We start from the raw sequence: 27,537 nt of genomic DNA, 5'->3' as shown, positions 1-27,537 counted from the left end.
AAAAAAAAAAAAAAAAAAAAAAAGCTTAGGTATAGACTTCTCCTCAGTCAATGGAAAACCACCCAAAGGTTCTTAGGTCAAGAAAGCTTTCATAATCTTAAACTAGAAGTAGTAGAAGGAACCCAATTTTGTTTATGTGATGATGTAGGTATATGATTGAAAATATATCTGAATGAATTGGTTATTTTGGGATAGGATTCTATGGGACATTTGTCTTCCATATTATACATTTATGTACAGGTAGAATTTTTATAATGACCATTTATTACTTTTGTAATAAAAACAACAAAGGTGTTTTAAATTCAGAGCATTAATTAGTGGCCCCAATATTATAGTTCCTTCTCACTCATAATATCACATGTCAGTGCGTTATAGTCAGAAGCACACCTCACCTGACCTTTCAGTCCTGCCTATCGGAAGCCACACTGAAATAAATGAAATAATTTGTAATGACTACAAATGGACAAATGTAGGCTTTTTCTTCAGCCACATTATCTAACACATCACTGTTGCTCTGCAATATACCCAGTCTCCACTGGTATCTATCTTTGTCTATGCGTTGGGCAATAGTCATGGTTATTGAGAAGGTCGATAATTACTACAGTGTCAGGGATGGAGCAGCCTTCAAATGACCAAATGATGCCCACAAATTTGCTGAGCTGATGGGCCCTTGAACTGTGGTAGGCAATGGCCTTTCTTTGTGACATATTGTATATTCTGAATGAGTATGCCAAACGAAAAGGATGTCATCAGTGTGGTGTCATACTTGTGCTCCTGGGGAAAGTTGGATGCAGTTCAGATCTTGCCTGCAGAGGTCATATGTGATGGTAAAGCTGTTGTGGTACTGCAGGCAACCATGTAAAGGTGTGCTGTATCCCTACAGAGGTGAAGGCAAGCTACAGCTGAAACGCTGTTGAACTAAGCACAAAGTAGAACTTCCTAGCCAAATCTGGGACAGCAAAACACTTGCCAGTTGCCAAGTGATTGATGCCAGTAATTTCAATAATACTACATATAAGGACTTTAATGGGTGGAGCTCCTTTGCAAGTAATTATATCCCACTAAATTTAAACAAGTTACCCTCTTTACTCTTAGGGGTGCTACCAAAGATAAAATAGAGAACAAACAGATATACCTCACTTTAACCAACAAAATTGTTGCCTTGCCTAAATGCTTCATGGTCATAATACTCATTGCTCTAAAATATCCCATCATGGGCATGGATGCTCTTACCCAATGAATAAAGAAGTCGAATAAAATGTAGTTTTCAACACTTAGCAATCAATCTTACCAAATGGAACTCATGGACATTCCCCTCTGTTAAAATAGTTAGTAGAATCCAATATAAATTTCAAGCATCAAAACTCATTGTATGAGATCTGCTTCAAGCAGGAGTGATTATTTCTACTGTTTTTCTACTTGAATGTCCAGTTTGGTCTATTCTTAAGCTTGGGAAGAATGATGGTGTCTCATAATGGATGACTGAAACCTCAGTACCACGGCCCAGCAGGTAGCAACACCACTCAAAGCATAAGCCAGTTAGCAGAACCAGTTAGAAAGCCGGAGCAAGAGAAGACAGACCCCGGTCACTGAGACTGTTTGCCTGTTGAGCCAATTGTCTTCTGGTTGATGGAGAGGAAGTAGTTCAGGTCTCCACCAAAAACTGGGTTTAGATATCAAAACTGATGATGCAACACATACACAAGAGAGTATGAAATTTATTACTCACATACTGAGGCTTTCTAGGGAGAGCAGGGCAGGCTCCCAAGCTGGTCTGAAAATGGCCTGAGTGGCAAGGGGGTACTAGTAGTCCAAGGTGTTATTATGGCTATGAGTGGGGCCAGCCTGAGAATTTCCTTGCTGGGGCAGAGATTGACTGGTTTGAACATCTCACTGGGACCAAGATGGGGAGCCCATGAACTTCCTTACTGAGTTGCCCAGATGTGGCAAAAGGGGAAGAGGGAGGAGTGGATCTTGAAACTGTCGGCCATCAAACATAATAGCCAGAGTCAAGAACGAGACTGTGGAGTTGTAAGTCCTTTCTCTCTTTCTCTGTCATATCATGTGTATTGGAAACTGTTCCACTCCAGAGCCTAGGGAAGGGGGTGTTTTGTGCTGGTTACAGCCTATCAATAACCAGTGTTGTGGTTGGACTGGTCCTCGTGGCTCTTATTATAATTATAGGATGCCCTCCAGCAGTAACTGTCAGGAAACTAAAAGGAAAAAGAAGATTTATTATATTATTTATAGGACCTGGAAATTACAAAGCACATCTGGAGCCATATCATGAAGTTGCAGAGAGATGGATGGAGAGATATAGAGGTAGAGAGAGAGAATGAGTATAGGCATGAGGCTCTGCCTTTATTGGGGTTGAGGGTGGGGATCTAGGGTTTTCCAGGTTCACTCTTTATTGGTGAATTTAAAACATAAGAGCTAGAGTTTTGATGGTTAAAGTGAGGGAAGAGAAAAAAACAAGTGGCCCAAAAAGTCTTGAAATCAACCAAGATCTATAAAACAAAAGAACCTCAGCGGAGATCGATGGCCTGGCTCTTTACCTAGTTGTGTGGCTGGCAATGTTTTTCCTTGAGAAATAGCAAGATAGCTGTGTTTATCAGGGGTGCTGGAGCAATCGAGGCTTCAGTCAGGCACTTGCATTATAGAAAAGGATAGAAAAAAAAAAAAAACCTATCAGTGCTCACACTAGAGACACTGGGGCTCTGAATCCAGAGGGTCTCAGCTGGGAGGAGTGAGTAGGTCTGGGCTACTAGGGGAATTGGCATCTTCACCCTGGACCTGGACAGGCCAGGTGTCTAGTCAGAGGGCAAGAATGGCCATAAAGTGTGAATTCCAGGGACAAAGAAAGGCAGACCAGGAAGTTCAGGATGGGAAGGCCAGAAAGATCACCTGAACTTCAGGATTGGTGGGGAGCCCTCTTTATGGAGTCCTGGGGTCCCTGTTAGAAGGGGAATTTGCTTTAGAAGCTTCCCCAATTAACACAGAGATGAACCCATCCCCAAATCAAGGGGAATTTTTACTCTGGCTGCATGGCTAGGTTTTTTTTTTTTTTAAGATTATATTTATTTATGGGGGGCGGGGAATGAGTGGGAAGGGGCCAAAGGAAAGAGGGAGAAGCAGACTCCCCACTGAGCAGGGAGCCCAACATGGGGGACTCAATCCCAGGACGCCGAGATCATCACCTGAGCTGAAGGCAGATGCTTCACCAGCTAAGCCACCCAGGCGCCCTTCTAACTGCCTAGTTTTGAGGATGGACAAAATATTTCCATTCCTTCTGCCCTCACCCAGGTCCTTGTGCTTGTGTTGTGGACAGTCGAGGGTAGTAGCAGGATTTCTCTCCTTAGATGCGACTGATCCTCAGCTCCTCCAATCCTTTGCTCGAGCTCCTGATGGTCTGTTTCCCACCTTTTCTCCACCCAGAGGCACAGACAGAAGGATACCTCTTCCTGACTCCTACATTTAGTGCAGAGAAAATACTTCCTTATTTTCCGTCCACCTTGCAGGGTCAGGAGTGGAACCAGGGGCTCCTGCCTGTAGGTCTTTATCCAGCAGTAAAGATCGCTGGTAGAATTTACTGGATCACATTTTAAGGGCATGAGAAAGACCATGATCTCTCAGGCCCACAAAACAACCCATATATACAGCAGCTCTCTATATGTTTCTGTTTGTCAGCCGTAATGTCAGGAACTGCGCCGGGTCTGCCCAGCATGCTTGCCTGGGATGGCACATAGTGGACAGAAACACCTCTGAACCCAGGCACAGGCAGTCTGGGTGCCAGTCTCATTCGGGTGCTAAGTAGTGCTGACCCTGCAGGAAAACAAAACAAAACAAAAACAAAACAAAAAAAAAAAATCCTGTCTTTCCAGCCTTCTAAAATGAGGAGGTTGCCTTAAGCTGTGTTTTTTTTTCAAATTTCACGTACTTACAAACCACCTGGGATGCTGAGGTTTGGTGTGGTTTTGCTGTTGTTGTTGTTTGGGGGGACCTTGTTAAAACATTTCAATTCAGTAGCTCTGTATCTCTAACCAGCTCCCAGGTAAAGCTGATGCAGCTGGTCCTCAGGCCACACTTGGTGTAGAAAGGGCTCATGTGGCCTTCCAGTCCCTTCCAGCTCTGACAAGGTGTGATTCAAGTGGTGGCTTGCTGATTCTTGCCCTTGGCTCTTTTGTGATTGGAGAGGTCAGGCTCGTCCTCCATCAGCACTCTCCGGGAGCACCACAGGCAGGCGTGTTGAACACATCCACTCTGGATCACACAAGGGTGGTGTGTGCCAAAGCCCCTTGGGTGTCAGTGTGCAGTGAGTCTCACTGACCCCAGCGCTGCTGCATTATCTCCCCTTCCAGTGGGAAAACTTCAAGGAATGTGAGGTGTGCTGTAGAGGGGGACCACTGCTCTGCTGTGACACTTGTCCAAGAGCCTTTCATGAGGACTGTCACATCCCGCCTGCAGAAGCAGAGAGGTTAGTGAGACGCAGCCCTGCCTTTTGCACACACACTCCACCCAGGCCCTGCCTCTGGTCGCCCATCTCCAGGAGGAAGAGCAGGACCCATGAGCATCGCCACTCAGGTGTGACCCTGAGCAGCTGGAGGGGGCAGCAGCTGTGTCCCATCCGGTATCAGTGACAGCCTCTGGTTCTCTGAGTCTGTGCCTGAACCACCGTGACTCCACTTTGCCACTGCCCCTGGGAGGTGTCCTTTCCTAGGGGATGACAGCTGTCCATGGGGATGGAGGATGCGAAACACCAGCTGTTTGTGTTCAGCACTTTTTCAGAAAAGGCAGGAAACATGGCCTGGTTCATGCATCTTGCCACAGGCTCAACAGACTGATAGAGGCCAGGGTCCCCGGGGGTTAAGGCCTAGTTTTGACACTTGGGTGTGATGGGCAGGCCTCCTCGTGCTCCCAGCAGCTCAAGTGGGGAAAGGAGAGTCCACCACTCACCCTGACACCTCCTTCCACACATGGAGGGCCCTGTTGCCACCCTCAATGGGAGGAAGGTCACGGGCTCAGACCCCACATGGGGATCTTGGAGACTCTGGGAGGTGTCCCCTTCATCTCCCAGCTGAGTCCTTCGGCCATGCTTGAAAGAAGGATGGTGGCAGCTCTAGGAACAGGGGCTGTTTCCAGGGGCCTTGCCCTTGCTCACTTACGCCTGACCTCTCAGGAGCCCGTGGAGCTGCACCTTCTGCAGGATAGAGTCTTTGCGAAGGCAGCGGTGCCACGGGGAGTCTGAGTCCCCTGAGAGGCAGATGCAGCCCGAGGAGCAGCTGGTGAGTTGGGTGCCAACCCCAACCCTTCTCATTACCCCAGATACGAGAGAAGACCAAACAGATAGAGGGTGAGGGGAAGGGTGCCCATGGGTGCCTGAGGGAGCCTGCAGTGTCTGGATTCGGGGAAGGTGATTTGGTGCCCAGAATCCAAACAGAGTTCGACGTACCCCACTTTCTCGGAGCTGCGTTTCCCTTCAAAGCTCTCTTCACGTTTTACAGAAGTGTGAGTTCCTCCTGTTGAAGGCCTACTGTCATCCACAAAGCTCCTTTTTTGCAGAAACCCCACATAACGTAAGTGATATTTTATGATTCTTGTCGTCTGGGCATCTCTTCTTTGCAAAAGTCATTCTGGAATTTTGGAGTGTGACTCCTGAGGGCACTGCTGTTTGCCAAGAGGAGGTGGAGTTGCAGACTCTGGAGGAGGCCTCCGGGTTCAAACTCCACCCCTCGCATCCTAGTTCTGGGACATTGAGCAACTTGGTCCGCTTCCTGTGTGCCTCAGTTTCACCTTCTTAGGTGGGAATACTTTCTCACAGCCAGCAGAGGGTTTAGGGCACCTTCTCGGAAGGCTTCAAATCCCACCTCTATCACTTTTTAGCTGTGAAATCCTGGGTAGGTTACTGAACTTCTCCATCCCTTGGTTTCCTCACCTAGAAAATGAGGGTAATTATCGTACCTATCTCCTAGGGCTGTTGTAGGATCAGATGCTAACACGGTGGCGGTGCTTCGAGCAGGGCCTGGCATACACAGGCCAACGCTGGGATCCTCCCTTGCCTGGTTATATCAGTTGGATCCAATTCCAGTAACATTGGCTGTGCTAACATCCCCCTTTTGGTGGCTTTGTCCCTAGATTCGAGATTATGGAGAGCCCTTTAAGGAAGCCATGTGGCTGGACTTGGTTAAGGAAAGGTTGACTGAGCAAGTGTACACAGTGGCGTGGTTTGTTCGGGACATGCGGCTGATCTTTCGCAATCATAAAACATTTTACAAGGTAAAGGAAGTCTCCTGTTTCCTTTGCATGCCCTTTCCACTTTTCCCTAAGTCCTGGGACAGCATAACTTTGCAAGAATTACACCAATCTTGTCCTGGAGAGAGCTCAAAAGCAGTAGCGGTAGCGGAAGCAGAAGAAAGCGGCCTGGGAGGAGGAATTTAGAAAGAACAGCAGAGAAGAATCCTTGTAAGCAGGGCCACGGAAACAATCCAAAACCCCAATCCTAGGACAGGTGGGATGGTCCCACTGAGAACAGTCGGTTTCATCCATCGTCCTTGTTCAAACGGGGAGGAAAGGTAGTTTATGGTTACATTGTTCTGTGTCTCAGAAATACAGAAATAAATAAAGGAGTTAAACTTCATGAAATAATTTCAACTCCCAGGATGCTAATGCTTGGATTTTTTTCACCAAATTTCCCAGTGGACCCAAACCTCCAGAATTGCCCTGGTGTTGGCTTTGTCCTTTGTAGGTAGTGACATGTGACAACTAGTTGACCTATCTTGCAAACCAGTGCGTTGTTAACTTTAGCCTCTTGCGTCTATGCCGATTTTTACTACCATTTGTACAGATATTTCTTGGGAGATAACCAAGGAAGACTTCCGTTTCCGCCCAGGCAGCCTCCTTCTCTTCCTCCGTGGCACTGGTTGGCATGTTCACGAGCCACAAATTACAAACTGGTGTCTGGGCGTGGAGCTGGAGGGTGAAAGAGTCCACCCAGGGAGCCCCTCCACGCCTCGCCCAGGCTCAGCCTTGGAGAATGGAATCTTTCCTTCAGAGGGTGGGCTTTCAAGAAATGCTTTATCTCTATCTATTTTACCCCAAGCTCGGGCTTTGCAGTGATCGAAATCAGCTCCCCAGTCCTGACCACCTGTCAGGTCCAAGTTAGGAATCGGGCAGAGGCTCATCCGTTTCGATACTGTGGCAGCAGCATCTCCCCCGCTAACCCTGGGCACTCTGCCTGGCAGATGGGGAAGCATAGCATTCGGGACAGGGAGGGCAGGGCTCAAAAAAAAAAAAAAAAAAAAGGCAAAAATGCAAGATGTGATGGTCCTAATTCTTTGTCCGTAGACATCTATTTGTTTGCTTTTTTTCTTTCAGGCTTCTGACTTGGGTCGGATAGGATTGGACTTGGAGGCAGAATTTGAAAAGAACCTCAAAGAAGTGTTTATTTTTTGCAAAGCCAATGAGAACAGTTTCCAGACTCTTTGACTCTGTTCTTGAAAGTCTGAGGCACTCCAACTTCAGGATCCAGATGATGTGACTCTGGCCATCTTTAGACTGCCAGTGAGTCTGGGATGTTATTGTGTGGAGGCCGAGAAAAAATAAGGCCATTCCACCTCAATTTAACATTAGCACAGGGAGGATTTTTCGGAATTTTGCACCTGGCTCAGTGGTTGAGCATCTGCCTTCAGCTCAGGGCATCAACCCAGAGTCCCAGGATCAAGGCCCCATCAGGCTCCTTACAGGGAGACTGCCTCTCCCTCTGCCTCTGTCTCTGCCTCTCCCTCTCTCTGTCTCATGAATAAATAAATAAAAATTAAAAAAAAAAAGAATTTTTCACCTGTATTTATGAATGAAGTTGGTCCGCAAGCTTCTGTGTACTGTCATGATCAGATGTAGGGCTACCTCAGCTTGGCACAAGAATGCCTAAAACTTTCCTTTTTATGTGCTCTGGAATAGTTTAAAATGTTTTAAATGAACCAACTCATAAAATTATATAGCCTACCGTTCTTTGGAGAGATGATATTGGCCACAGTCTCCACTTTTTCAGGACCATTAAACTCTTCAGATGCTCTCTTGCTCTTGAATCGGGTCCGCTTTTATAGTTTTCTTTCTTTTTTTTTTTCTGTTATAGTTTTCTAAGAAGTCAGTCATTGCATGTGTTGTTCATACTTGGCCTTATTTCTGCCGTATTATTTTATTCCCTCTTTTGGGAATAGTTTCACATGATTTTTGTGTACATTTTCTTTGTTTCTGCCTTCTATTCTGGAAGGCATTTGTCCCAGCTTTTAATTCTAATATTTACCTGCAAGTTTTCCAAATGTATTTTTAACTTATGTTTTAAATGTCAGAGCCAGGGATGTCCAGTGGCTCAGTGCATTGCGCATCTGACTCTTGATTTCGGCTCAGGTCATGATCTCTGGGTCCTGGGATGGAGCCCCACAACCCCCAATCCCTGTGTCGGGTCTGCTGGAGTTTCTGCTCCTCCCCCTGCTCATGCTCTCTCACTCTCTCTCTCCCTAATAAATAAATAAATCTTAAAAAAATAAATAAACGTTAGAGGCAAAAATAAAATATCTTTAATGAACCATGTATTTAAGCCAACATGTTTGTCACTTTTTATGTGACAGCTTCTTAATTCAAACAGGGAGGAATTCCCTGTTTCATAATATGGCTATTTATTATCAGTATCAGATGTTTGCTTTTACTTTGTATTAATTAATTTTATTCACTGATATGTCACTATTTTGTTATTTTTACATTACATAAATTATTTATTACTTTTAATATCTACCAAAATTGAAAAACAAAAGGTAAAAGTCGAATGACCCTTATTCATGAGAGCAGTATTTTTTTTTTAAGATTTTCTTTATTTATTCATGAGAGACACAGAGAGAGAGGCAGAGACACAGGCAGAGGGAGAAGCAGGCTCCCTGCAGGGAGCCCGATGTGGGACTCGATCCCAGGACCCCAGGATCATGACCTGAGCCGAAGGCAGATGCTCAACCACTGAGCCACCCAGGTGCCCCTCTTTAAGTCATTTTAGAAGACGAGTAAGCAGGTGGCATGTTTTCTGAGCCTTTGCACAGCTCTGAATGTCTTCTCTGTTTTCATAAATTCACGGTTGGGCTACAATTTGTATTTTATCACAACTTCTCACCTTCAAAATCGATTTAGGCCTTGGTTCACTGTGTTTGGGCATTTTCATCCTACAAGTGTGAGTCTGCATTCAGTCAGAATTCTGTTCCTTTGTTAGTGTGTGGACGCATAGCAGGTTTCTTCTTTCTCTCTGTAGTTCTATATTTTCAACAGGACAGGATTCAATGTAATACTCTTATCGTTGATCTTGCCTGGCACTCTGAGCCCTTTCAATATACATATCCAGTTCTTTTTTCAGCAGCTGCATTAAATCTTTCTGATCCTTTTGTACTGGGCTCTCTTTCAAGAACATTTATTATCCATATGCTGGCTCTCCATTCTCTGTCCTCCCTATTTATCATTTTTAAAAAAGAAAAAATAGGTTCTGGGAAGCGCTCCTCTTCTGAGGTCATTAGTCTAAGACTTAAATGTACTAACTCAAAATAACTGCACTTCTAGGGTCAATATTTTTAAATTAATGATTTTTTTATCATTATAATAATGCTAATTACTCTCTATTAACCAGGGAAACTTTTCTTACCACAATACTTTTCTTCTCTCAACACAAAAATAAAAAGTTACCGCTGCTACTAAGTTGTCCTGATCTGTGTTTCTGGTTTTTGCATTCTCACTTAGGGTCAATGGAGGAGTGTGGACTGAACTCTGTCCCCCATCAAATTCGTATATGGAAGCCTTAACCCACCCGTGTGTGGTACTTGGAGACAGGGCATCTAAGAAGGGGTTAACAGTTAAATGAGGTCACAAGTGTGAGTCCTTACTGAGATAGGATGAGTGTCCTTATAAAAAGAAGACAGCCCCCTGAGATGGCTCTGCTCCGTGCCCAGAGAGGGGGGAGCAGGTGAGGAGGCCTCAAGGGGTCCCCTCCAAGCCAGGAGCCAGCTCTCACCCAAAGGGAATCAGCTGGCACCTCCATCCGGGACTTCCAACCTCCAGAGCGGTGGGAAATAAATCCCTAAATTGCCCAAGCTGGGAGGGTTTCGTGGTGGTGGCTCCAGGCTGCCTGACACAAGGAGTTGAAGCCGGAGAGGGAGGTTCTTGTCTCAGAGTCAATTGTGAATGAATGTGAAGAATGAATTGTGTCAGATGAATCTCTAGGACAAAGGAGAGTGAGTCAAGCAACAGAAGTTTATAGGGATGCCTGGGTGGCTCAGGGGTTGAGCATCTGCCTTCCCAGGGTGCTGGGATTGGGTTCTACATCGGGCTCCCCGCAGAGAGCCTGCTTCTCCCTCTACCTTTGTCTCTATACATATTGTAGCCCAACAGTTTATTAAGCAAGGATACAGAGGAAGCTCTCAGGAGTGAGAGGGGTCCCCACAGGGTTGCCACTGGGAGCTTGTAGGGTTGGTCTTTTATTGAAAGCCCACCAGGGAACCTAAATCCTTTTAACATCTCTGTTGGTATCACCATTGAGTAAGGACTAGTGATAACAACACCTTCCATGGCTTACTTCCTTTATAGGGTCCTGGAATTCTTTGTTGGTCACAGGTAGCGGTTCTAACAAGACCCCACCTCTGACATCTGGGACAGGAGGGTCTGGTTTGTTTCTTTATCTGTTTCCTTGCACCTCCACATTTTGGGGGAGTCCTGTGAACCTGATCCCGCAGGCCCCTACCTATCTCCCCCTACCTAGCCCCACCTGTCCTTTACTCAAGAGTGACAGCACCTTGGGGCTCTGCTGTGCTCCCCGACCAGGCACTCGGGCAGGGGTGTGTGGGAGCCTCCACTTTGGTACCTGGTGTCACAGCCCCATGAACAGACAATGTAGAGAGATTCCCCCCTAGTGTTTCCACAGCAAGGTGAACCTCCATATGGTCTGATTTTGCCTACGATCCAGGAAAGGGTGGAGGCAGCTTGAACCCTGATTTAAGAAAAGCAGGTAGTGAAATAGAATTCCTTTCATTTTGTGGGAAGGGGACAAATGTGACCATAAAGACGACTCCTGATGCTGTTCTGGGAGGGAAGGGGCGGGGGCGCTTAGAGGTGGCTGTTCCTTTGGTGCAGATTTCTCCTCCCAGCAAATCTGTGGGATAAAAGGTCTCCCCACTCCCCCTGGCTTAGCAGCAGCCAGGACAGCCGTGTATTAAGTGATCTTGCATCCATTTGTGACCGTCTCGTCCATTCTGGCCCTGCCAAGCTGAATCACGTCTCTCTCTTTCTCCTATCACAGCTCAGGCTTGCTCTGTAACAGGCAAAAGGAACCCAACCACCCTAAACGAGTCATTTATTTCTTTGAAAGTTTCAACCGCTATCAGTTTAGTTGCCATGACAACCAGGACCCCATCCCAGGAGCCATCACTCCCTTTGGCTCCCTTTTGTGGTCCTACTGCTCATCTGGTTTTCTCACTGTACCCGTAAAAACAGGGTTTTGATTTATTCTGCTCCTCTCCGCTGACCCTCATCCTTCCCCAGGACCCCCAGGACGTGGGCTCTGGCCTGCTCTTCTCCTGACTTCCCACTCCCGGGCCCACCAGCTCGGTTCCATCCCCTCCCCGCTGCTGGCCTGGGCTGCTGAGAGCCTAGGTCAGCCCAGGACCACCGCCCCCACCCCATGCTGTGACACCAGGGGTTATAAAGGACTCTAGAGTGGTCCCCCAAAAATGGGCAGGGCAAAGGCTGCAAAAATAGAACCCAGAAAAGCTTTCTACTGGGAGTGACTGGAGGAATTGTACATAAGGATATGTTCTCCCCTCCAGCTGACACCAGAAAGTCAACCTTGGAGGGGTGCCTGGGTGGCTCAGTGGGTTAAGTGTTCGACTCTTGATCTCAGCTCGGGTCTTGATGTCAGGGTTGGGAATTCAAGACCCGTGTTGGGCTCCACACACAGGGTGGATCTTACTTATTAAAAAAAAAAAAAAAGGGGGGGGAAGGAAAAGTAATTCAAGGATGGAAAATTCATCCTTAGGAGCTGGGAGGGCATGGTCTCCTGGCCAAGTACACTTTCCCTTGCGGGAGGTAGACTTAACTGGCAATCAGCGTCTGGGCTGACTCCTTTCTCAGATGCTCTCCAAGCTCTGGCAGAGCCTGGCCCTGCAAGCCAGCTCCCATCCTGCAGGTGGCTGTGGAGCTCTGCCTCCAGCCGGCCTGCTGGGTCCTGCTGGGAGCCTCTCTCCTTCTTCCTCCGAGTCCTGAGGAGCCGCGCTGCTTCTTGCCTCCTAAAGATGCTCCTACTGCATCCCAGGAGTTCCTCGCCTCCTGGAACTGGGTTTTCTGGGCTCCAGGATTCCAGGCTCTTCCTTCTGCCCTTGTCCCTGAAAAAAAAGAAAAAGAAAAGCAGAGACTCGATTCACTTTAACAGCCACACGACTGAAATGACACAAGAGATCACGAAAACCAAGAAGCCATTGTCTTACTCATTTTTCCCCTGGTCTCAAGGGGGGCACTTGCATTTCTAGAGCTATTTGGAAAAGGGAGTGCCACTCAGTGAAGACCCTCCCCGCATAGGATTCCTTTGGGCAGTGTGCCACCAGGCATGTCCTTGGGACAAGACCAGAGCAGAGATGCACTGACCTTGGACCCTCCCCCCATGAGCAGCCATTGGCATCTGATTGCTTAGAGTGGGTGACACCCCTTGGGAAACCCTCTCCTCCGTTGATCCAGATGCGACAAGGAGGCCAATTTGCCTGAAGTTTGCACGAGGCCTCAAGCAGGGACTCAGCAGTGAGGACAGTGACCCAGGCCTGGGACACGAGACCTGAGTGTCCACAAGAAGCAGTGGCTGCAGGTCCAGCAAGTCAGCTGACACCAGAACTCACTCATCCCGTCGTCCTGGGACAGAATCTGTTCAGGGTGGAGTGACAGTTTGGCACACTAAATGCCGTAGAGGGGGATCCCTGGGTGGCTCAGCAGTTTAGCACCACCTTCAGCCCAGGGCGTGATCCTGGAGACCTGGGTTCGAGTCCCACATCGGGCTCCTTGCATGGAGCCTGCTTCTCCCTCTGCCTGTGTCTGTGCCTCTCTCCCTCTTTGTGTGTGTCTCTCATGAATAAATCAATAAAATCTTTTAAAGAGATAGATAGATAGATAAATAATAATAAATAAATAAATAAATAAATAAATAAATAAATAAATGCTGTAGAGGCTCAGAAGCGAGATGAGGCAAAGATGTCCATATTTCCCATGGGCCGCAGTAAGGCTTCCAGCCTAGACTCTGCAGCCCTGAGGCAGATAGCCGGGCGCTGGGGTTGTGGGTTTAGACCCAGGCCCGCAGCCATGCCCAGCTGGCAAGGCCCAGACACAGGGGCTGACCCTGCTGACCCCATGGACTAGGTTCTGAACTGATCTATGCGCCCACAAAAGTGCCCTGGGAGTGGGAACACCTGGTCTTTTGACCCTCAGCCAGGAGGGTTTTGGCAGCCAGAGAAAGGGGGGCATGTGGGCTAATGGGCACTGTGACTACTCACCAGGAAGCGCCAGAGATGCTCTAGCACATACTGGTCCGGAGGGTAGGGGTTCGCCCTGTGAGAGGCACCTCCACCTAAGAAGTAAGGCAGGGGACTGGTCCTAACGCGGGGCAGGGGTAGTCAGGCCACCCCTCCGCACCCACCAATACCAATGCAGCCTGAGTTTCTGCGGGCAGAGGCCAGAGGGTAGATTCGCTCCTTCCACACCTGGAGCACACCTGGTTTCTGTGCATAGCCAGAGCGTGGTAGCAAAACCATCTCTTCCCGGCTCCCCAGAGTGGTTCGCCTGGACCCTGTGGCCCCGGTTCTGAGCTCTTTGGAACGCTTGGGCAGAGCTGATACAAAGAGAAGCTTTTCCTACTGTCCCAGGCCAGGCTCCGGGCCCAGCCGTGAGGGTGGGAGGCACTCGGGACCTGCAGGGACTGCAGATTTCCTCAAGGTAACAAAAGAGACCTCCCTTGTGTTCTTTTTTTTTTTTTTAAGCTCCCTTGTATTCTAATCGCCAGTTTAAAGGCTCACTGCTAGTGTAGGTTAACAGCGGAGGCACCCTAGGAGTGCAGGCCGGAAAGCGGGCTATGTCGTCTATTTTTCATGACAACAGTCGGGTCTGGTGGTAGGCCCAGCCCGGAGATGGCCAACAGCATCCTCGGACCTGGATTCTGGAATCTTCCATTTGTGAGTATGCCCACGTGACCTGCTCTGTGGGAAGCAGGACCAGGAGCAGGTGGGGAAGCTGCACCACAAGAGGGGTCTTTGGTCCCAGGAAAGTATCTGACATGATGGAGCATCAGAAAGGAGCCCTCGGATCTGCCTATGTCTCTGCCCCTCTATCTCTCTGGGTCTCTCATGAGTAAATAAATAAAATATTTTAAAAAGAAAGAAAGAAAAGAAAGAAAGAAGAAAGAAAGAAAGAAAGAAAGAAAGAAGAAAGAAAGAAAGAAAGAAAGAAGAAAGAAAGAAAGAAAGAAAGAAAGAAAGAAAGAAAGAAAGAAAGAAAGAAAGAAAGAAAGAAAAGGGCCCTTGGAGACGGCTGTGCGTGTGGCCCCTTCCTGCTGACATGGTACTTGGCCCCGTGGCTTCAGAATCCCCGGGAAGCTTGTTAAAATGCAAATCCCAGGTTCCTTGGCCCCAGATGGGAATCTCTAGGACTCTAGGCCGGATGCCCAGAAAGTGGTGTATTTAACAAGTTTCCCAAGTTTGGGAGGTGACACTTTTTTGCCACAATGAAGACTGACACCCACTGCCCTTTGATAAGATACACTTTTATCTTCTGACAAAGGAAGCAAATCTAACTAGTGCCTCAAGCCTGCAACTTAATAGCAAGAGCGGCCCTGGGCCTGCGGGTGAGACAGGACACATTTGTGGTTTGCTTGACTTCCTGGTTGTTTTTGTTCGGGGTGTTTAATGTGCTCTAGTTTATTTAAACATCTATTCAAATAGAACCAGCTTTCAGAAACAAGAGTAAGAAAGGAAAGAAGGTGTTTGTTTCCAGAAGGAAAAATGAAACCAGGAGGAGAAAGCAGTTGGGAGTGGAGGGTGGGGAGAGCTGGGAGGAAAAGCAGCAGAGGGCTCCCCGCCAACCCCCCCGGGGGGTGGAGGCAGGGGGGCAAGCAGGTGAGGGGACCCAGGTTGTCACTTCGCAGCTGTCCCCAGGGCCTGGGAGAGAAGGGCCAGTGGAGACCAGCTTTTAGGTGCTTTGCTGGGGGGTCAATCTTGAGAGACCTGAGATGCCTACATTCGTTTTGAAGCTTTGCTTGGACACTGGTCTGGCATCATCTTTGAATGTGAAATCACCCTGAGGTGCCTGTCGCACAGCCCTGTTGTGTCTGGGCTGCGGGCAGTTGTGAAGAACAAGGAATCCAGAATAATGCCAGGTCCTGGGTAGAAACGCTGCGTTGTGGGCCGCCCGGGGGGGCTCAGGGGTTGAGCATCCAGCTCAGGTCATGATCCCGGGGTCCTGGGCTCGAGTCCCCGCAGGGAGCCTGCTTCTCCCTCTGCCTGGGTCTCTGCCTCTCTCTGTGTGTCTCTCATGAATAAGGAAATAAAATCTTAAAAAAAAAAAAAAAAGAGAGAAAGAAAAAGAAATGCTTTGTTGCAATGGCTGCAGGGAAAAGCAGGAAGTGAAGGCAGGAGGGGCCCAGAGCGGAAGAGCAGAGGCCCCAAGAAGGCTCTGAAGCAGCCTCATCTTGAAAGAGGCGCTGCGGTCACCCACTGTCACCCACCGTCGAGAGGAGGTGGAGACGGGAAGCGGGCAGGGGGCTGGGGCCGTGCCCCGTGTCCGGCCCCCCCTTTCCCCTCAGTGCTGGAGGGATCAAGTTCCCACGGTCCAGGCTTCTCAGGGGGTGCAGGGCAGTGGGGGTGACCAGAAGGGCAGCCACACCCAAGGCAGGAGGGGCAGAGAATATGTGCGGGGGTCACGGGCGTCTCCCCGAGGCCCCAGCCTCTGTCCCAAACTACCTAAAATTAAAACACACCTTACACGGAAATAGTCCTTTCCTTCCGACGCCCCCTCCTGACCCCCGGGAAAGCGTCCGAGGCCTAGTTAGCCGGCGCGGCCCAGCCACCTACCCTCTTGCCATTTAACTGTTTCACGTGGTTATTTCCCAGATGGCGTTTCCTGAGAACCCCTAGGCCCGGGCTGGGCTCTGTTTCTGCCCAAAGAGCACCTGGCCTCACCCCGGAGTCCATAAAACTCTCCTGGCCTAGCAGATCACGGGAGGCGCCGGACCCCAAATTAGCCACTGTGACTCCTTAGCGGGGAAGAGGTGTCATTTGATCCGAGTGCCGGGCACACACACAGTGGCCACTCGATAGAGCGAACTCATCGCCACGGCCTGACCCTAGCGGGTGCCCCTGGCCCTTGACCCGTGTGTCCAGGGTGTTGTTCACCGCCCGTCGGTGATCCACGGAGCTGAGGCCCTCGCGCTTCGACCTGGATGCCTCACAGAGGCCCAGCCCCATCGGGGGGCCAGAACCCAGCACGTGACTAGGGTCAGGTGGGGGGATCCCCAAGGGAACGTGCCCCCAGCCCCAGCCCCAGCCCGGAGAGGCTCCGTGCCTGCAGAGGTAGACGACGAGGAGGCGGGGAAGCTGCGAGGCTGGACCTCCTGAGACCGGCCACCTCTTGGTCTTCGTTTTCCTGGATGCACCTGTCATCATGGGAAACCACTTTCTGAATGCTTTTCTCGAACATACTCACAGGGAGGTAACTTCCCGGCCCCCCGGCCCCACGCCACCCCTTCCCCCAGCAACCTGGGGGAGAAATTCCTCATCTAGCCCACGGTCCAGGCTCAGTGACATTCCCGCCAAGAGGCCACAGCCTTCCCAAGGGCTGGCCCACGAGCTGCTGGCTCTGCCTTTCGGGCGGCAGAGATGTAGAAGGTGCTGCGCGTCCTCACCTCGGCTGGAAAAACACCATCACCCAGGTTCTGCAGTAGCTTCCCCAGTGTCCCCACTCCTACCTTGCAACCCCCATCCCAACGGCCCCCCAACCCCATCCCAGACCCATTCCTTGCACCGCAGCCCGACTGTGCCTGTTAGAACCGTCGGATCCTACTGACTGCACCCTCGAGGTGAAAGCCCAGGGTCCCACCTGGTGGATCCTCCTCGATCCCTCTCCCCTTTGCTGGGTCCTCTGCACCTCACTCCTCCCCATCACTGTTCCCGGAGCACCAGGGACCCCAGCTCCAGGCCTTACCAGCAGTAGTTCCCTGTGCCTGGAAACTTCTTCCCCCTAGAAATGCCTGTGGTTCACTCTCTCATCCTGAAGGCTTTTTGCTCAAATCTCTCCTTCTTGGGGAAGTTTACCCTGACTTGCCCCTACCCCTGTACCCCCGCCCTCACCTGGCCCTCTCACTTCCCCTGACCTGCTTCCTTTATTTCCCTGCGGTGCCCCATTGAACATGTTCCAACACATGCTGTGATTTGTTTATTATGTTCCATGTCTGTCCCTTGCCACTATGACGTAAGCTCCCGGAGGACAAATTTTTTTGTCTACTTTGTTGGCCACTATACCCCTGTCAGGCTTAGAAGTGCCTCGGAAATATTGGTAGAATGAACAAATGACTCTATCCTCCCAGTTAGCCTGAGCCAGCCGGCCTGTGGGTTCCAGAGCTTCCCTGAGCAGCATCCTGCCTCCCTGACCCCCCTCCTCGTTCGTTAGTGGGGGGATCTCACTCCTGAGCACCCAGGCCAAACCTTCTTGTGGCAAACTGGTTTTGCCCCAAGACTTTCCCTGCAAAAAAGTTTCCCAGAGGGTGACAGATGGGCAGGCCCAGCCAGGTACCTCACGAAACACGTCATCACTGAGAGACTTGCCAGTTCTTTCTGCCACAGACAAAAATCTCAGGCCACCTCAGGTCCCCAGCCACCGATGCCACCTTCAGTTCTGACCCCAGTTTCCAGACGGTTGTCTCAGGCTGTTTTGCCCACAGATTCTGAAGATAGAACAAGAGACTTTAAACTCAGTAAGCTTAGCCGCTGCAACTCCCACTTTTACTTGAGAAAGAAATGGATTAAGGTTTCAAAACTCTTCACTGCATCTACTGAGCTGTGCCTGTGCTTTGATTTCAAAGACAAGACCAGTCTATGTGCCAAGCTGGATACTTTACAGTAGGTCCCAGGCTTTTAATGGATCTCTTCAGGCACCAATACCACTGAGAGAGAGACAGGTGGGGGACGTGGCCTCCCATTTGGGAATGGGCAAATTCCCATTTTAAGTGGCATGTGCTGTGATCCGTGTGACATTCCACCTTTTAGCTTATTCCTTGCCTGTGTACCAGTCACATCCCAGTCCTATCTGGGCCCCACCTCCAAATCTCCTACCCCTGCATTGCGGGCAGCCTGGAATTGACTTACTCTTCCCAATCTCCCAATTTCTGACCTTAACAGTCCGGTCAGGGATTGTTGCCACTCCTCAATATGTCTTCTTCTTAGCTGCTCCCAAGGAAATGCCTACCTCAGCCTCAAGAAGCAAGAAGAGGAAATTAGGAGTCTTTTTATGGCTTCCTTCAGTTCAGAATTGTAGAGCACCCCTAAGCCCACTAAGCCATGGATTCCATGGCCATCTGGAATGCTGAGTCTGTGTAGAAGGTGAGAAGGGGAATGGGGTTCCATATGCCTCCACTCCTAAAAATTTCCAGAGAAAAATATTTTTTGTAAATGCCAGAAATATTATAGGACTGTTCATGAAATCCGTTAACATGAATCATGGTTCTGTTTCTTCTGAAACTATAAAAATCATAATTTTTCATCACGATAGGAATAAAAACCCTAACTCGTACAGCAAATGGTTTTTAGAACAATTGGATAGCCACATGCAAAAAAATAAATAAAAAGGAAAAAAAGGGAACGCAACCTCATAATCTCATAACACGTACAAAAATTAACTTAAAAAATTAAAAAATTAAAAATTAAAAAATTAACTTAAAATGGATCACAGACCAAACTGTAATGGGTAGCACAGTAAAGCTTCCAGAAGAAATATGGGAAAAAAATATTTGAATCTGTGGTCAGCAGGATGACTTCCCAAAGATGTCCATTCCCTAAACCTAGAATCTGCGATATGTTAAGTTATATGGCATAGGGACTTTGCAGATGTAATTAAGGTTACAGACTTTAAAATAGGGAGAGTATCCAAGTGAGCCTAATCTAATCACAAGATCCCTTAAAAGCAGAAAAGTTTCTCCAGCTGAAGCAGAAGGGAAAATTAGAGATGCTAACTATGAGAAGGATTCCACATGCTTTCACTGGGTCTCAGAGTTAGGCACTCATGTGTGAGTATCAGAGAGGGGCCCTCTAGTAGCTAAGAGCAGCCCTAGCTGACACCAGCCAGGAAAAATGGGGACCTCAAGGAACTGGATTTTACCAACAACTTCAATGAATTTGGATTCTTCCAAGGAAATGGATTTTTCCTGAGCCTCTCAGCAAGAGCCCAGCCAGCCACCACCTTGGATTTGGCCTTGTGAAACCCAGAACAGAGAAACCAGATAAGGAAACCACACTTCTGATCTAGAGAACTGTGAGATAAGAAATTCGTGTTGTCTTATGCCACTTAATTCGTAATAATTTGTTACAGCAGTAATAGAAAACTAATAGAGATCTTGGAGTTAGACAAAGATTTCAGGTAGGACATAAAAAACATGAATCAAGGGTATCTGGGTGGCTCGGTTGGTTAAGCATTTGCCTTTGGCTCAGGTCATGATCTTAGGGTCCTGGGAGTAGAGCCCATGTCGGGCTCCCTGCTCAGCATGATGTCCGCTCTCCGGCTCCTCTACCCCTCCCCTTCTCATACTCTCTCTCTTTCTCTCAAATAAATGCATAAAATCTTAATTTAAAAAAATACACAAACCATAAAAGAAAAAAATGTATGAATTGAACATCACAATGAAAACCTTCTGTTCTTTGAAAGATACTTTTAGGAAAATTACAACAACAAACAAGCCAAGACCTCAAGAAAATTTTTACAAAACACGGATCTGATGAAGGACTTGAATCCAGAATATACAAAGAAATCTTACAACTCAGTAATTAAAAGGACAAAACACCCAGGTTTTTTTTAAGTGGGGAGGGCAGAAAATTTGAATAGATGCTTTATCCAAGAAGGTAGATAAATCGCAAATTAAGCACAAGAAAAGATGCCTAACATCACTGGCCATCAGGGAAAGGTAAATTAAAGCCCCGGCGAGATAGCATCACACATCTGCCGTCATGGCTACAATTTAAAAGACTGACAATACCAAGAGTAGACAAGGATGCGGAACCACTAGAAACTACACCCATGACTGATGGGAACGCAAAGGGGTACGGCTGCATTGGAAAACAGTTTGGCAGTTTTTCTAAAACTCAACATACACTTATCATTTGGTCCAGCAATTCCCTCATAGGTATTGAAATGAAAACATGTCCACATAAATACATGGATATTCATAGCCATTGTGGTACATTCATACAATGGGATACTCCTCGGCGATAAAGAATAACAAATATCGACACACACAACAACACGGATGAATCCCAAGAGCATTCTACTAACTGAAGAATAGACTCCAAAGGCTGGTGCGTTAGTCTTCCAGGGTGGCTGTAACCAGATATGACAGCCTGGGTGGTCTTGACAACAGAAATTTATTTTCACACAGTTCTAGAGGCTGGAAGTCTAAAATCAAGGTGTCAGCAGGGTTGGTTTCTGGGGAGAGCTCTCCTCCTGGCCTGCTGGCAGCCACCTTCTAGGTGTGTCTTTATATGGTCTTTCCTGTGTGTGTGGAGAGAGATTTCTGTTGTGTCTTCTTATAAAGGCCCCAGTCATTTTGGGTTAGGGCCCCCTCATATGACCTCATTTAACCTTAATTATCTCATTAGAGGCCCTATCTCCAAGTATGGTCATATTCTAAGGTACTCGGGGCTAGGATTTCAATATACGTATTTGAAACAAAAGCACAATCCAGTCCATAATAGCTGATAATGGTATAATTTCATTTATATGATGCCAGTTGCATGACCACCTAGAGAAGGAAAAATGAGAGGAACAAAACACAAATTGATAGTTGCCCTGGACTGGGCGTGTGGGCTGGGAGGAATTTCCTAGGGTGCAGAAACCGTTCTCTGTTTTGATTGCACTGGTATCAAGTGCTCTCTAGGGTCCTCAAGTCTCATTGGATCTACATCTAAAAGGGATGAATTTGGGGCAGCCCCAGTGGTGCAGCGGTTTAGCGCCACCTGCAGCCCATGGCGTGATCCTGGAGACCCGGGATCGAGTCCTGCATGGAGCCTGCTTCTCCCTCTGCCTGTGTCTCTGCCTCTCTCTCTCTCTTGCTCTGTATCTCTCATGAGTAAGTAAAAGAAAATTAAAAAAAAAAAGACTAAATATCCATTTAAAAATAAATAAATAAAAAATAAAAGAGATGAATTTTACTGTATGTAAATTATGCCTCAATAAACCTGGCTTCAAAAGAGCTATGCTGTCAAGCAGCCTGACCCCTATCTCCACCCAAAGCCAGATACACCGCCTCCTGCATTTTGATCCCACTTGGTCCACATGGTCCCCCAAATTTGATCATTCTCATTACTTACTCTTGTGACAGCAATGGATATTTTCTAGACTTTTTCTGCCAAGACCTCTATAGTGGAAGACCCATTTAAACGCACAATACCCAGAAGAAGGCTCTAGTGTCTGTATGATCCCTACAACTCAGGATAATGATTTAGAATGAATTACCTGCTTTCTTTCCTCTTGTTCATCTCCAGAGTGGGTGAGGATTTAAAAAGAAAAAAAAAAGAGCACAGCCTATCCCATCTTAGATCTTCAGTTTCCATGTATTTTACCAGAAAGCCAACAGTTGAATTCTCTAAAGTAAGGGCACATCGGCTGCCATCCTCAGAAGTGCTGACAGCAGAGACCACAGAAAACAAGTGAACACTCCTCGCAGACCTCTGGCAGCTGTTACCCTCGGTGTGGAGATGAGCACTTCTCACGAGGCTGGAACAGCACCTGCCCTAGGGCCTTCCTGCTGCAGGTTATGGGTCCAGATCTGGCACACAACTCAGGGAAATTCAGAAAACGCCCTGCACTCAATCTTAATGCTCTACGGAGATACTGAAGCAACGGTAAGAAGTCACAGCCCGCTGTATCATGTGTCTTCGGCCGACTGCCAGCGGTGGAGTAAATGCAACAAAGAGCTGCTGAGTCAGCCTGCTATCATAATGAGCCCTTCAAAGACTTCCAGAGAATTCTTTCACTTTTTTTTTTCTTTCACTTTTTTATCTTTTCCACTACCACATTGCATTGAGTCTAAGACACACAGATTGTAAGGGGCGGGGAGGAGAGGGGGGTAGTTACAAATTAAACTATGTCACAATTATTTCTCGCTTCTTAGGAATTGCACTGTGTACTTATTCTAGAAGCTTTGAAACTTGGATATTTTTTTTTACTCGATATTGCCTATGAACCAAAAATACGTGGATGGCAAAGAAAATTAGTTGGTGAAGGTGTTTCTTAAATCTCTTCAGTCCAGTTTTTCTGGAACCACGTTTCAAATCAAAGTCATCAAATTCTGTGTTTTGCCGAACTGTCTTTCTAGGCCCAGGTTAGCAAACGTTTTCTGCAGAGGGCCATATAGTAAATAATTTGGGCTTTTGGGGGGGTCATGCACCTATGTGACGCTGCTATGACAAGAAGCAGCCATCGGAGGTACTTAAATCAATGGGCATGGGTGTGGTCCAAAAAATCTTCATGGACACAGGAATTTGAATGCCATCTAACCTTCACATGTCATGATATATTCTTCTCCTTTTGTTTTGTTCCCAACTTCAAAAATACAAAACCATTCTTATTTACAAGCTATGCAATAGCAGACAGTGGGCCAGATTTGGTTTGCAGCCATAGTTTGCCAACCCCTGTTCTGTATTGTCGGGAGCATTGGTAATGCAAACCTATCTTTTTTAATCACCCACTATAATCAGCAGGATTGTCCTGAAATAATCCATTTTTAAAATTTGGATGCTGGAGAATATTAGTCAGAATAGGCTGCGTTATGATGCGGTAACAATTCTAAAATCTCAGTGGCTCAAAAACAACACAGGTTTATTTATCACTCATACTAGGTCCCCGGAAGGCCAGGGCTACCTTCTAGGGCAGCTGTCCCCCATGCAATGGCTCAGCTTTGCTCCTCCATATAAAAACATGTCCCCTCCATATTGGCAAGGGACAAGAATGTGGGCGATCACGCCCCAGCTCTGAAGGGTTTTCCTCCAGAAGTGACATGTTTTGCTTTTTGTTGGCAAAACCAATCATGTGACATGGTGTTTTTTAAATATATCTACAAACTCGTTGACATTGTCACTTCCAAACGGTGGAGTCTAATTCCCCTTCCCTTTCAAGGGACTAGACTAGGTGACTCAGTGGTAACACAGGCAATGTTGCAGAGTTTGTGCTGTGTGACTTTTGAAGCTAAGTGTCTTACCCTGTTCGGGCTGCTGGAACAAGATAGCACAGGCTGGGAGGCTTCTTAACAACAGAAAGTTACTGCTCACAGATCTGGAGGCTGGACCTCTGAAATCAGGGTGCCAGCATGATTGGGTGAGGTCTTTTCTAGGTCATAGTCTTTTTGCCGTGACTTCACACAGCAGAAGTGGCAAAGGAGCTTCCTGGGGTCCCTTTTATAAGGGCATTAATCCCATTCACGAGGCCTTCACCCTCATGACCTAAGCACCTGCCAAGGCCCCACCTCCAAATGCCACATATTGGGGGTTAGGTTTCAACAGAGGAATTTTAAGGAGATAAAAACACCCAGTCAATAGTACAAACAATTGAGCAGTATTTCTGGATTATAAAAAACGCTAATGCAACATAAACTATAGGTATAATCATACTGCTAGGCTCAATATGAACTTAATTCATTCAAATATACCAGACTCGATTACCCAAGAATGGTCCTATAATTGTACATGTGTATAGAGAGAAATATAAATTTCTCTCCATACACACACACACACACATACACACACACTTAGTCTTAAATAATGTGTATATGTCATAGTTAGAGATGAAATTTCCTTTAAAATTTGCTTTAACAAATCCTTAATAATGAACACTGGCCTTGTTTAGAGGGAACCGGTAACTATCACATTGCAATAGCAGGACAGGATAGAACCAGAGCAGGAAACAACTTAATTCTTTTTCCCCAGGCCCATTCATACCACATCTGTGGATCAAACCTTTGCCCCCCCACCCCCCCTTACACGAAAACTTGAGTGAGGTCTTACATCTCATACTTTTGTCTATCAGTCTTTTTTTTTTCATCATAGGTAAAACCCACATAACATTAAATTTACCATCTGAACCATTTTTAAGTGCCCAGTTTGGTAACATCAAGTATATTCACACTGCTATAAAAACAGATCTCCAGAACTTTTTCATCTGAAAAAAAAAGTTCATTTCAAACTTTATACCCATTAAACAACTCCCATGTTCCCCCTCTTCCCAGCCCCAGCTCCCCCACTAATCACTACTTTACTCCGTTTTTCTATGAATTTGACTACTTTAGATACGTCACATAAGTAGAATCAAACAGCATTTGTCTTTTTGTGACTTATTTCGCTTAGTACAGTGTCCTCAAGGTGCATTCATATTATAGTGTGTGACAGGATTTCCCTCCCTTTGAAGGCTGAATGATATTCCAATATATGGATGGATGACATTTTATTTACCTACTCATCCATCGACGGCCGTTTGGATTGCTCCCGCTTCTTGGCTATTGTGAATAGTGCCATGACCATGGCTGTGCAAACATTTCTAGACCCTGCTTTCAAAAGCGTGGGATCCAGTGAAATTTCCAGATCAATCCAGTGGTTCCACTTTTTCATTTTTTGAGGACATTTCCCTCTGTTTTCTGTTGTGTTTGCACCATTTAACAACCACCAACAGTGCCCAAGGGCTATGATGTCTCTACACCCTTGCTAACCCTTGTTATTTTCTGTGTTTTCAATAGTAGCCATCCAAATGCGTGTGAGGTGTGCTTTCACTGTAGATTGGCTTACTCATTTTTATTATTTTTTTAAATTTATTTATTTATTTATGATAGACAGAGAGAGAGAGAGAGAGAGGCAGAGACACAGGCAGAGGGAGAAGCAGACTCCATGCCGGGAGCCCTATGCGGGACTCAATCCCTGGACTCCAGGATCGCGCCCTGGGCCAAAGGCAGGCGCCAAACCACTGAGCCACCCAGGGATCCCCGGCTTACTCATTTTTAAATAGTAAAAAGCCCTTTGGTCTTTTTCAGCTCCAAAGAACAATCTCATTTTAGCAAATGTGGTAAGCAGAATAACATCCGCTACTCCCACCAAAATGCCCTAATCCCTGGAAACTGTGGATGTGTTTTGCTACATTTCAAAGGGGAATTAAGGTTTTTCTAGTCAGCTTCTCCCATGCATCCAGGTGGCCTGTGACGCCAGCAGGGTTACTAAAGGTAGAAGCTGGGAGGAGATAAAAGGGGCAGGAGAGGCCATCCTTACCAAAGACCATCCAATCCAAGAATAGGATGATGTTTGCATCTTCTTGATGGGGAAGTTTCCCAGTGATGATTCTTTCTCTTCAATAGTACTTTGTGGAATCCTCAAAGTTACCTCTTCTGGGCCCTTGGGCAATTTTTGTCTCTGAGCAGGTGCTCTTCATCCCATCTTTAGTCTCTGTACCCAGTGGTATCTTCCAGTCTCTTTTCGCTGATGGTCCCTTTCCTTTGGCAAGAAACTTTCAAAGACAGGTCTTTTCCAACAACCCCAAGGTCAGGTCTTTGGCTTCCTCTTGGCTCATAAGAACATTCTGGTATCCTTTTTCCTCCTCCATCAGGGGTAAATGTGCAGTCTTCTCCCCATTGCTTATGTATCTTTGCTTGGCTATCAGCAAAGTTCCAGCCATAGCCCTTGACCTTCTCAGAGAAAAAAAATATGCTTAAAATTCATTAGTGTGGCTGATTTTACAATCTTGAACTTCTAAACAGCAACATGGATTCTTTCAACATTTTCTTATGGTGTGTGTTATGAACCACTTTTCTGTTCTTGCTTTTAAGGATGTTTCCCAAGTCCATTCTCAGTCAATATATGTTTATATAGCATATCTAGGTATAAGGCAGAAATAGTTTCATGCAGTAATAATATAGCTATGGTTATGGTAAAATATAATGTTCATCAGAACTTAGGAATCTTGAGATAATTCACATTTTTCCTTAAGTTACTTATTTTCAGAGCTCTTTGCAAAGTGTCTGTTCCCTGAACATTTCCTCCAGACCTCTACCCTTTCTGACTTCAAATTCAATATCATTGCACCATGTCCACAGACGAAAGAAACACTTTACAAGAACTCTCAACAAATTGCAAGTGACTTTAGCCAACACTTCCTGTCTCCCTTCCACATCTTGCCCAAGCTGAAGGTTCTCTAAGGGGTGCAAAGGATTTAGACATCATGAGAAATATTATTGCTCATGTCATTTATGGTATCAACAATTATTTTAAATACCAGTTTAAACAACTTTCCAATCCAAGACCAGGATATCAAGATGAAAATGACATTATAAATTTTTAATAATTTGCTCTTTGTAGATCATCTCTTAAGGAAAACACAAGAAGCTAATAACAGTTGTTGACTCTTAGACAAGAACTGGAGACCTAGAAAAAGAGGGAAGAGGACTTGCTTTTCACTAAGTATCACTTTTAATTAGAAAATTATTTTAATTTTAAAAATAATAATTTGCATTTAAAGATATAAAACTACCATTCTAACAATTAATAAGTAAAAGTTACCTTTTTACATAAGAAAGTAATTTTAAAAGCTTTAAGATTAATATGATTTTATTTATATGTGGAACCTAAGAAAACAAAACCAATCAGCAAACCAACAAACAAAACAAATAGAATCTTAAATACAGAGAATAAACAGGGGCTTGTTGGTAGGGGGATGGGTGAAATAGGTGAAGGGGATTGAAAGATACAAACTTCCAGTTATAAAATAAATAAGACACAGAGATGAAAAGCACAGCATAGGGAATATAGTAAATAACGTTTTAATATTGTTGTATGGGAACAGATGGTAACTATACTTATGGTGAGCATTGAGTAATGCATAGAATTGTCAAATCAATATATTGTACACCTAAAGATAAACAACATTGTAGGTTAACTATAGTTCAATAAAAAAATTAACATCCCCCCCAAAAAAGGGGAAGAAAAGGACAAGCTTTAAGAATAAATTGAATTCTGTATTTTAGATCTAGGACTTATAATTGAGTTAACTTTGGTAGCTTTTTTGAGTTTTGATTCTACTCTTGGCTTTCAGATTGTTTCATATTTCAACAAAAACAAAGAGACAGGTTGGGTTTTTTTTTTTTGGGGGGGGGTGGGGAGTTTGTAAAAAGGGCACGTCTTACTGACCAGTGAGTCCATTACATCATTTATGGAGTGCCTGCCATCTACAGGCACTGTGTCAAGTGCCAAGACA

The 27,537-nt window shown here is 46.3% G+C and overlaps 1 protein-coding gene and 2 long non-coding RNA genes across 8 annotated transcripts in view; 1 reads left to right on the top strand and 2 right to left on the bottom strand.

Annotated features, from left to right (window-relative positions):
* Positions 1 to 7,823, top strand: part of SP110 (SP110 nuclear body protein) — a 39,495-nt gene extending 31,672 nt beyond the window's left edge. For 4 of the 5 annotated variants that reach the window (XM_025463376.3, XM_025463377.3, XM_025463375.3 and 1 more), the window contains 5 exons: positions 4,359 to 4,474; positions 5,177 to 5,282; positions 5,502 to 5,573; positions 6,133 to 6,273; positions 7,372 to 7,823. In XM_025463376.3, coding sequence (XP_025319161.3) covers positions 4,359 to 4,474; positions 5,177 to 5,282; positions 5,502 to 5,573; positions 6,133 to 6,273; positions 7,372 to 7,482 — 546 coding nt within the window. In that variant the 3' untranslated portion in view covers positions 7,483 to 7,823. Of the gene's footprint in view, positions 1 to 4,358; positions 4,475 to 5,176; positions 5,283 to 5,501; positions 5,574 to 6,132; positions 6,274 to 7,371 lie in introns of those variants that run through there. The other variant, XR_007406038.1, reaches the window with a different exon arrangement.
* On the bottom strand, positions 8 to 4,362 carry LOC125753675 (uncharacterized). The gene is made up of 2 exons (XR_007406044.1): positions 3,938 to 4,362; positions 8 to 3,822 (listed from the first exon to the last, which is right to left on the bottom strand). It is a non-coding gene; the product is annotated as an uncharacterized LOC125753675 (long non-coding RNA).
* A 1,027-nt stretch (positions 7,824 to 8,850) lies between the features above and the next one.
* On the bottom strand, positions 8,851 to 22,547 carry LOC125753674 (uncharacterized). Of its 2 annotated transcripts, XR_007406041.1 has the most exons (4): positions 21,766 to 22,547; positions 17,839 to 17,989; positions 10,040 to 12,401; positions 8,851 to 9,483 (listed from the first exon to the last, which is right to left on the bottom strand). It is a non-coding gene; the product is annotated as an uncharacterized LOC125753674 (long non-coding RNA). The 2 variants fall into 2 exon arrangements; XR_007406042.1 differs by lacking the exons at positions 8,851 to 9,483; positions 10,040 to 12,401 and adding an exon at positions 16,608 to 16,702.
* Positions 22,548 to 27,537: the final 4,990 nt, after the last annotated feature.

The sequence above is a fragment of the Canis lupus genome, chromosome 25 (assembly GCF_003254725.2).
Source record: "Canis lupus dingo isolate Sandy chromosome 25, ASM325472v2, whole genome shotgun sequence".
In the NCBI taxonomy this organism is placed as follows: Eukaryota; Metazoa; Chordata; class Mammalia; order Carnivora; family Canidae; genus Canis; species Canis lupus.
This window is presented reverse-complemented; position numbering and strand designations above follow the sequence as displayed.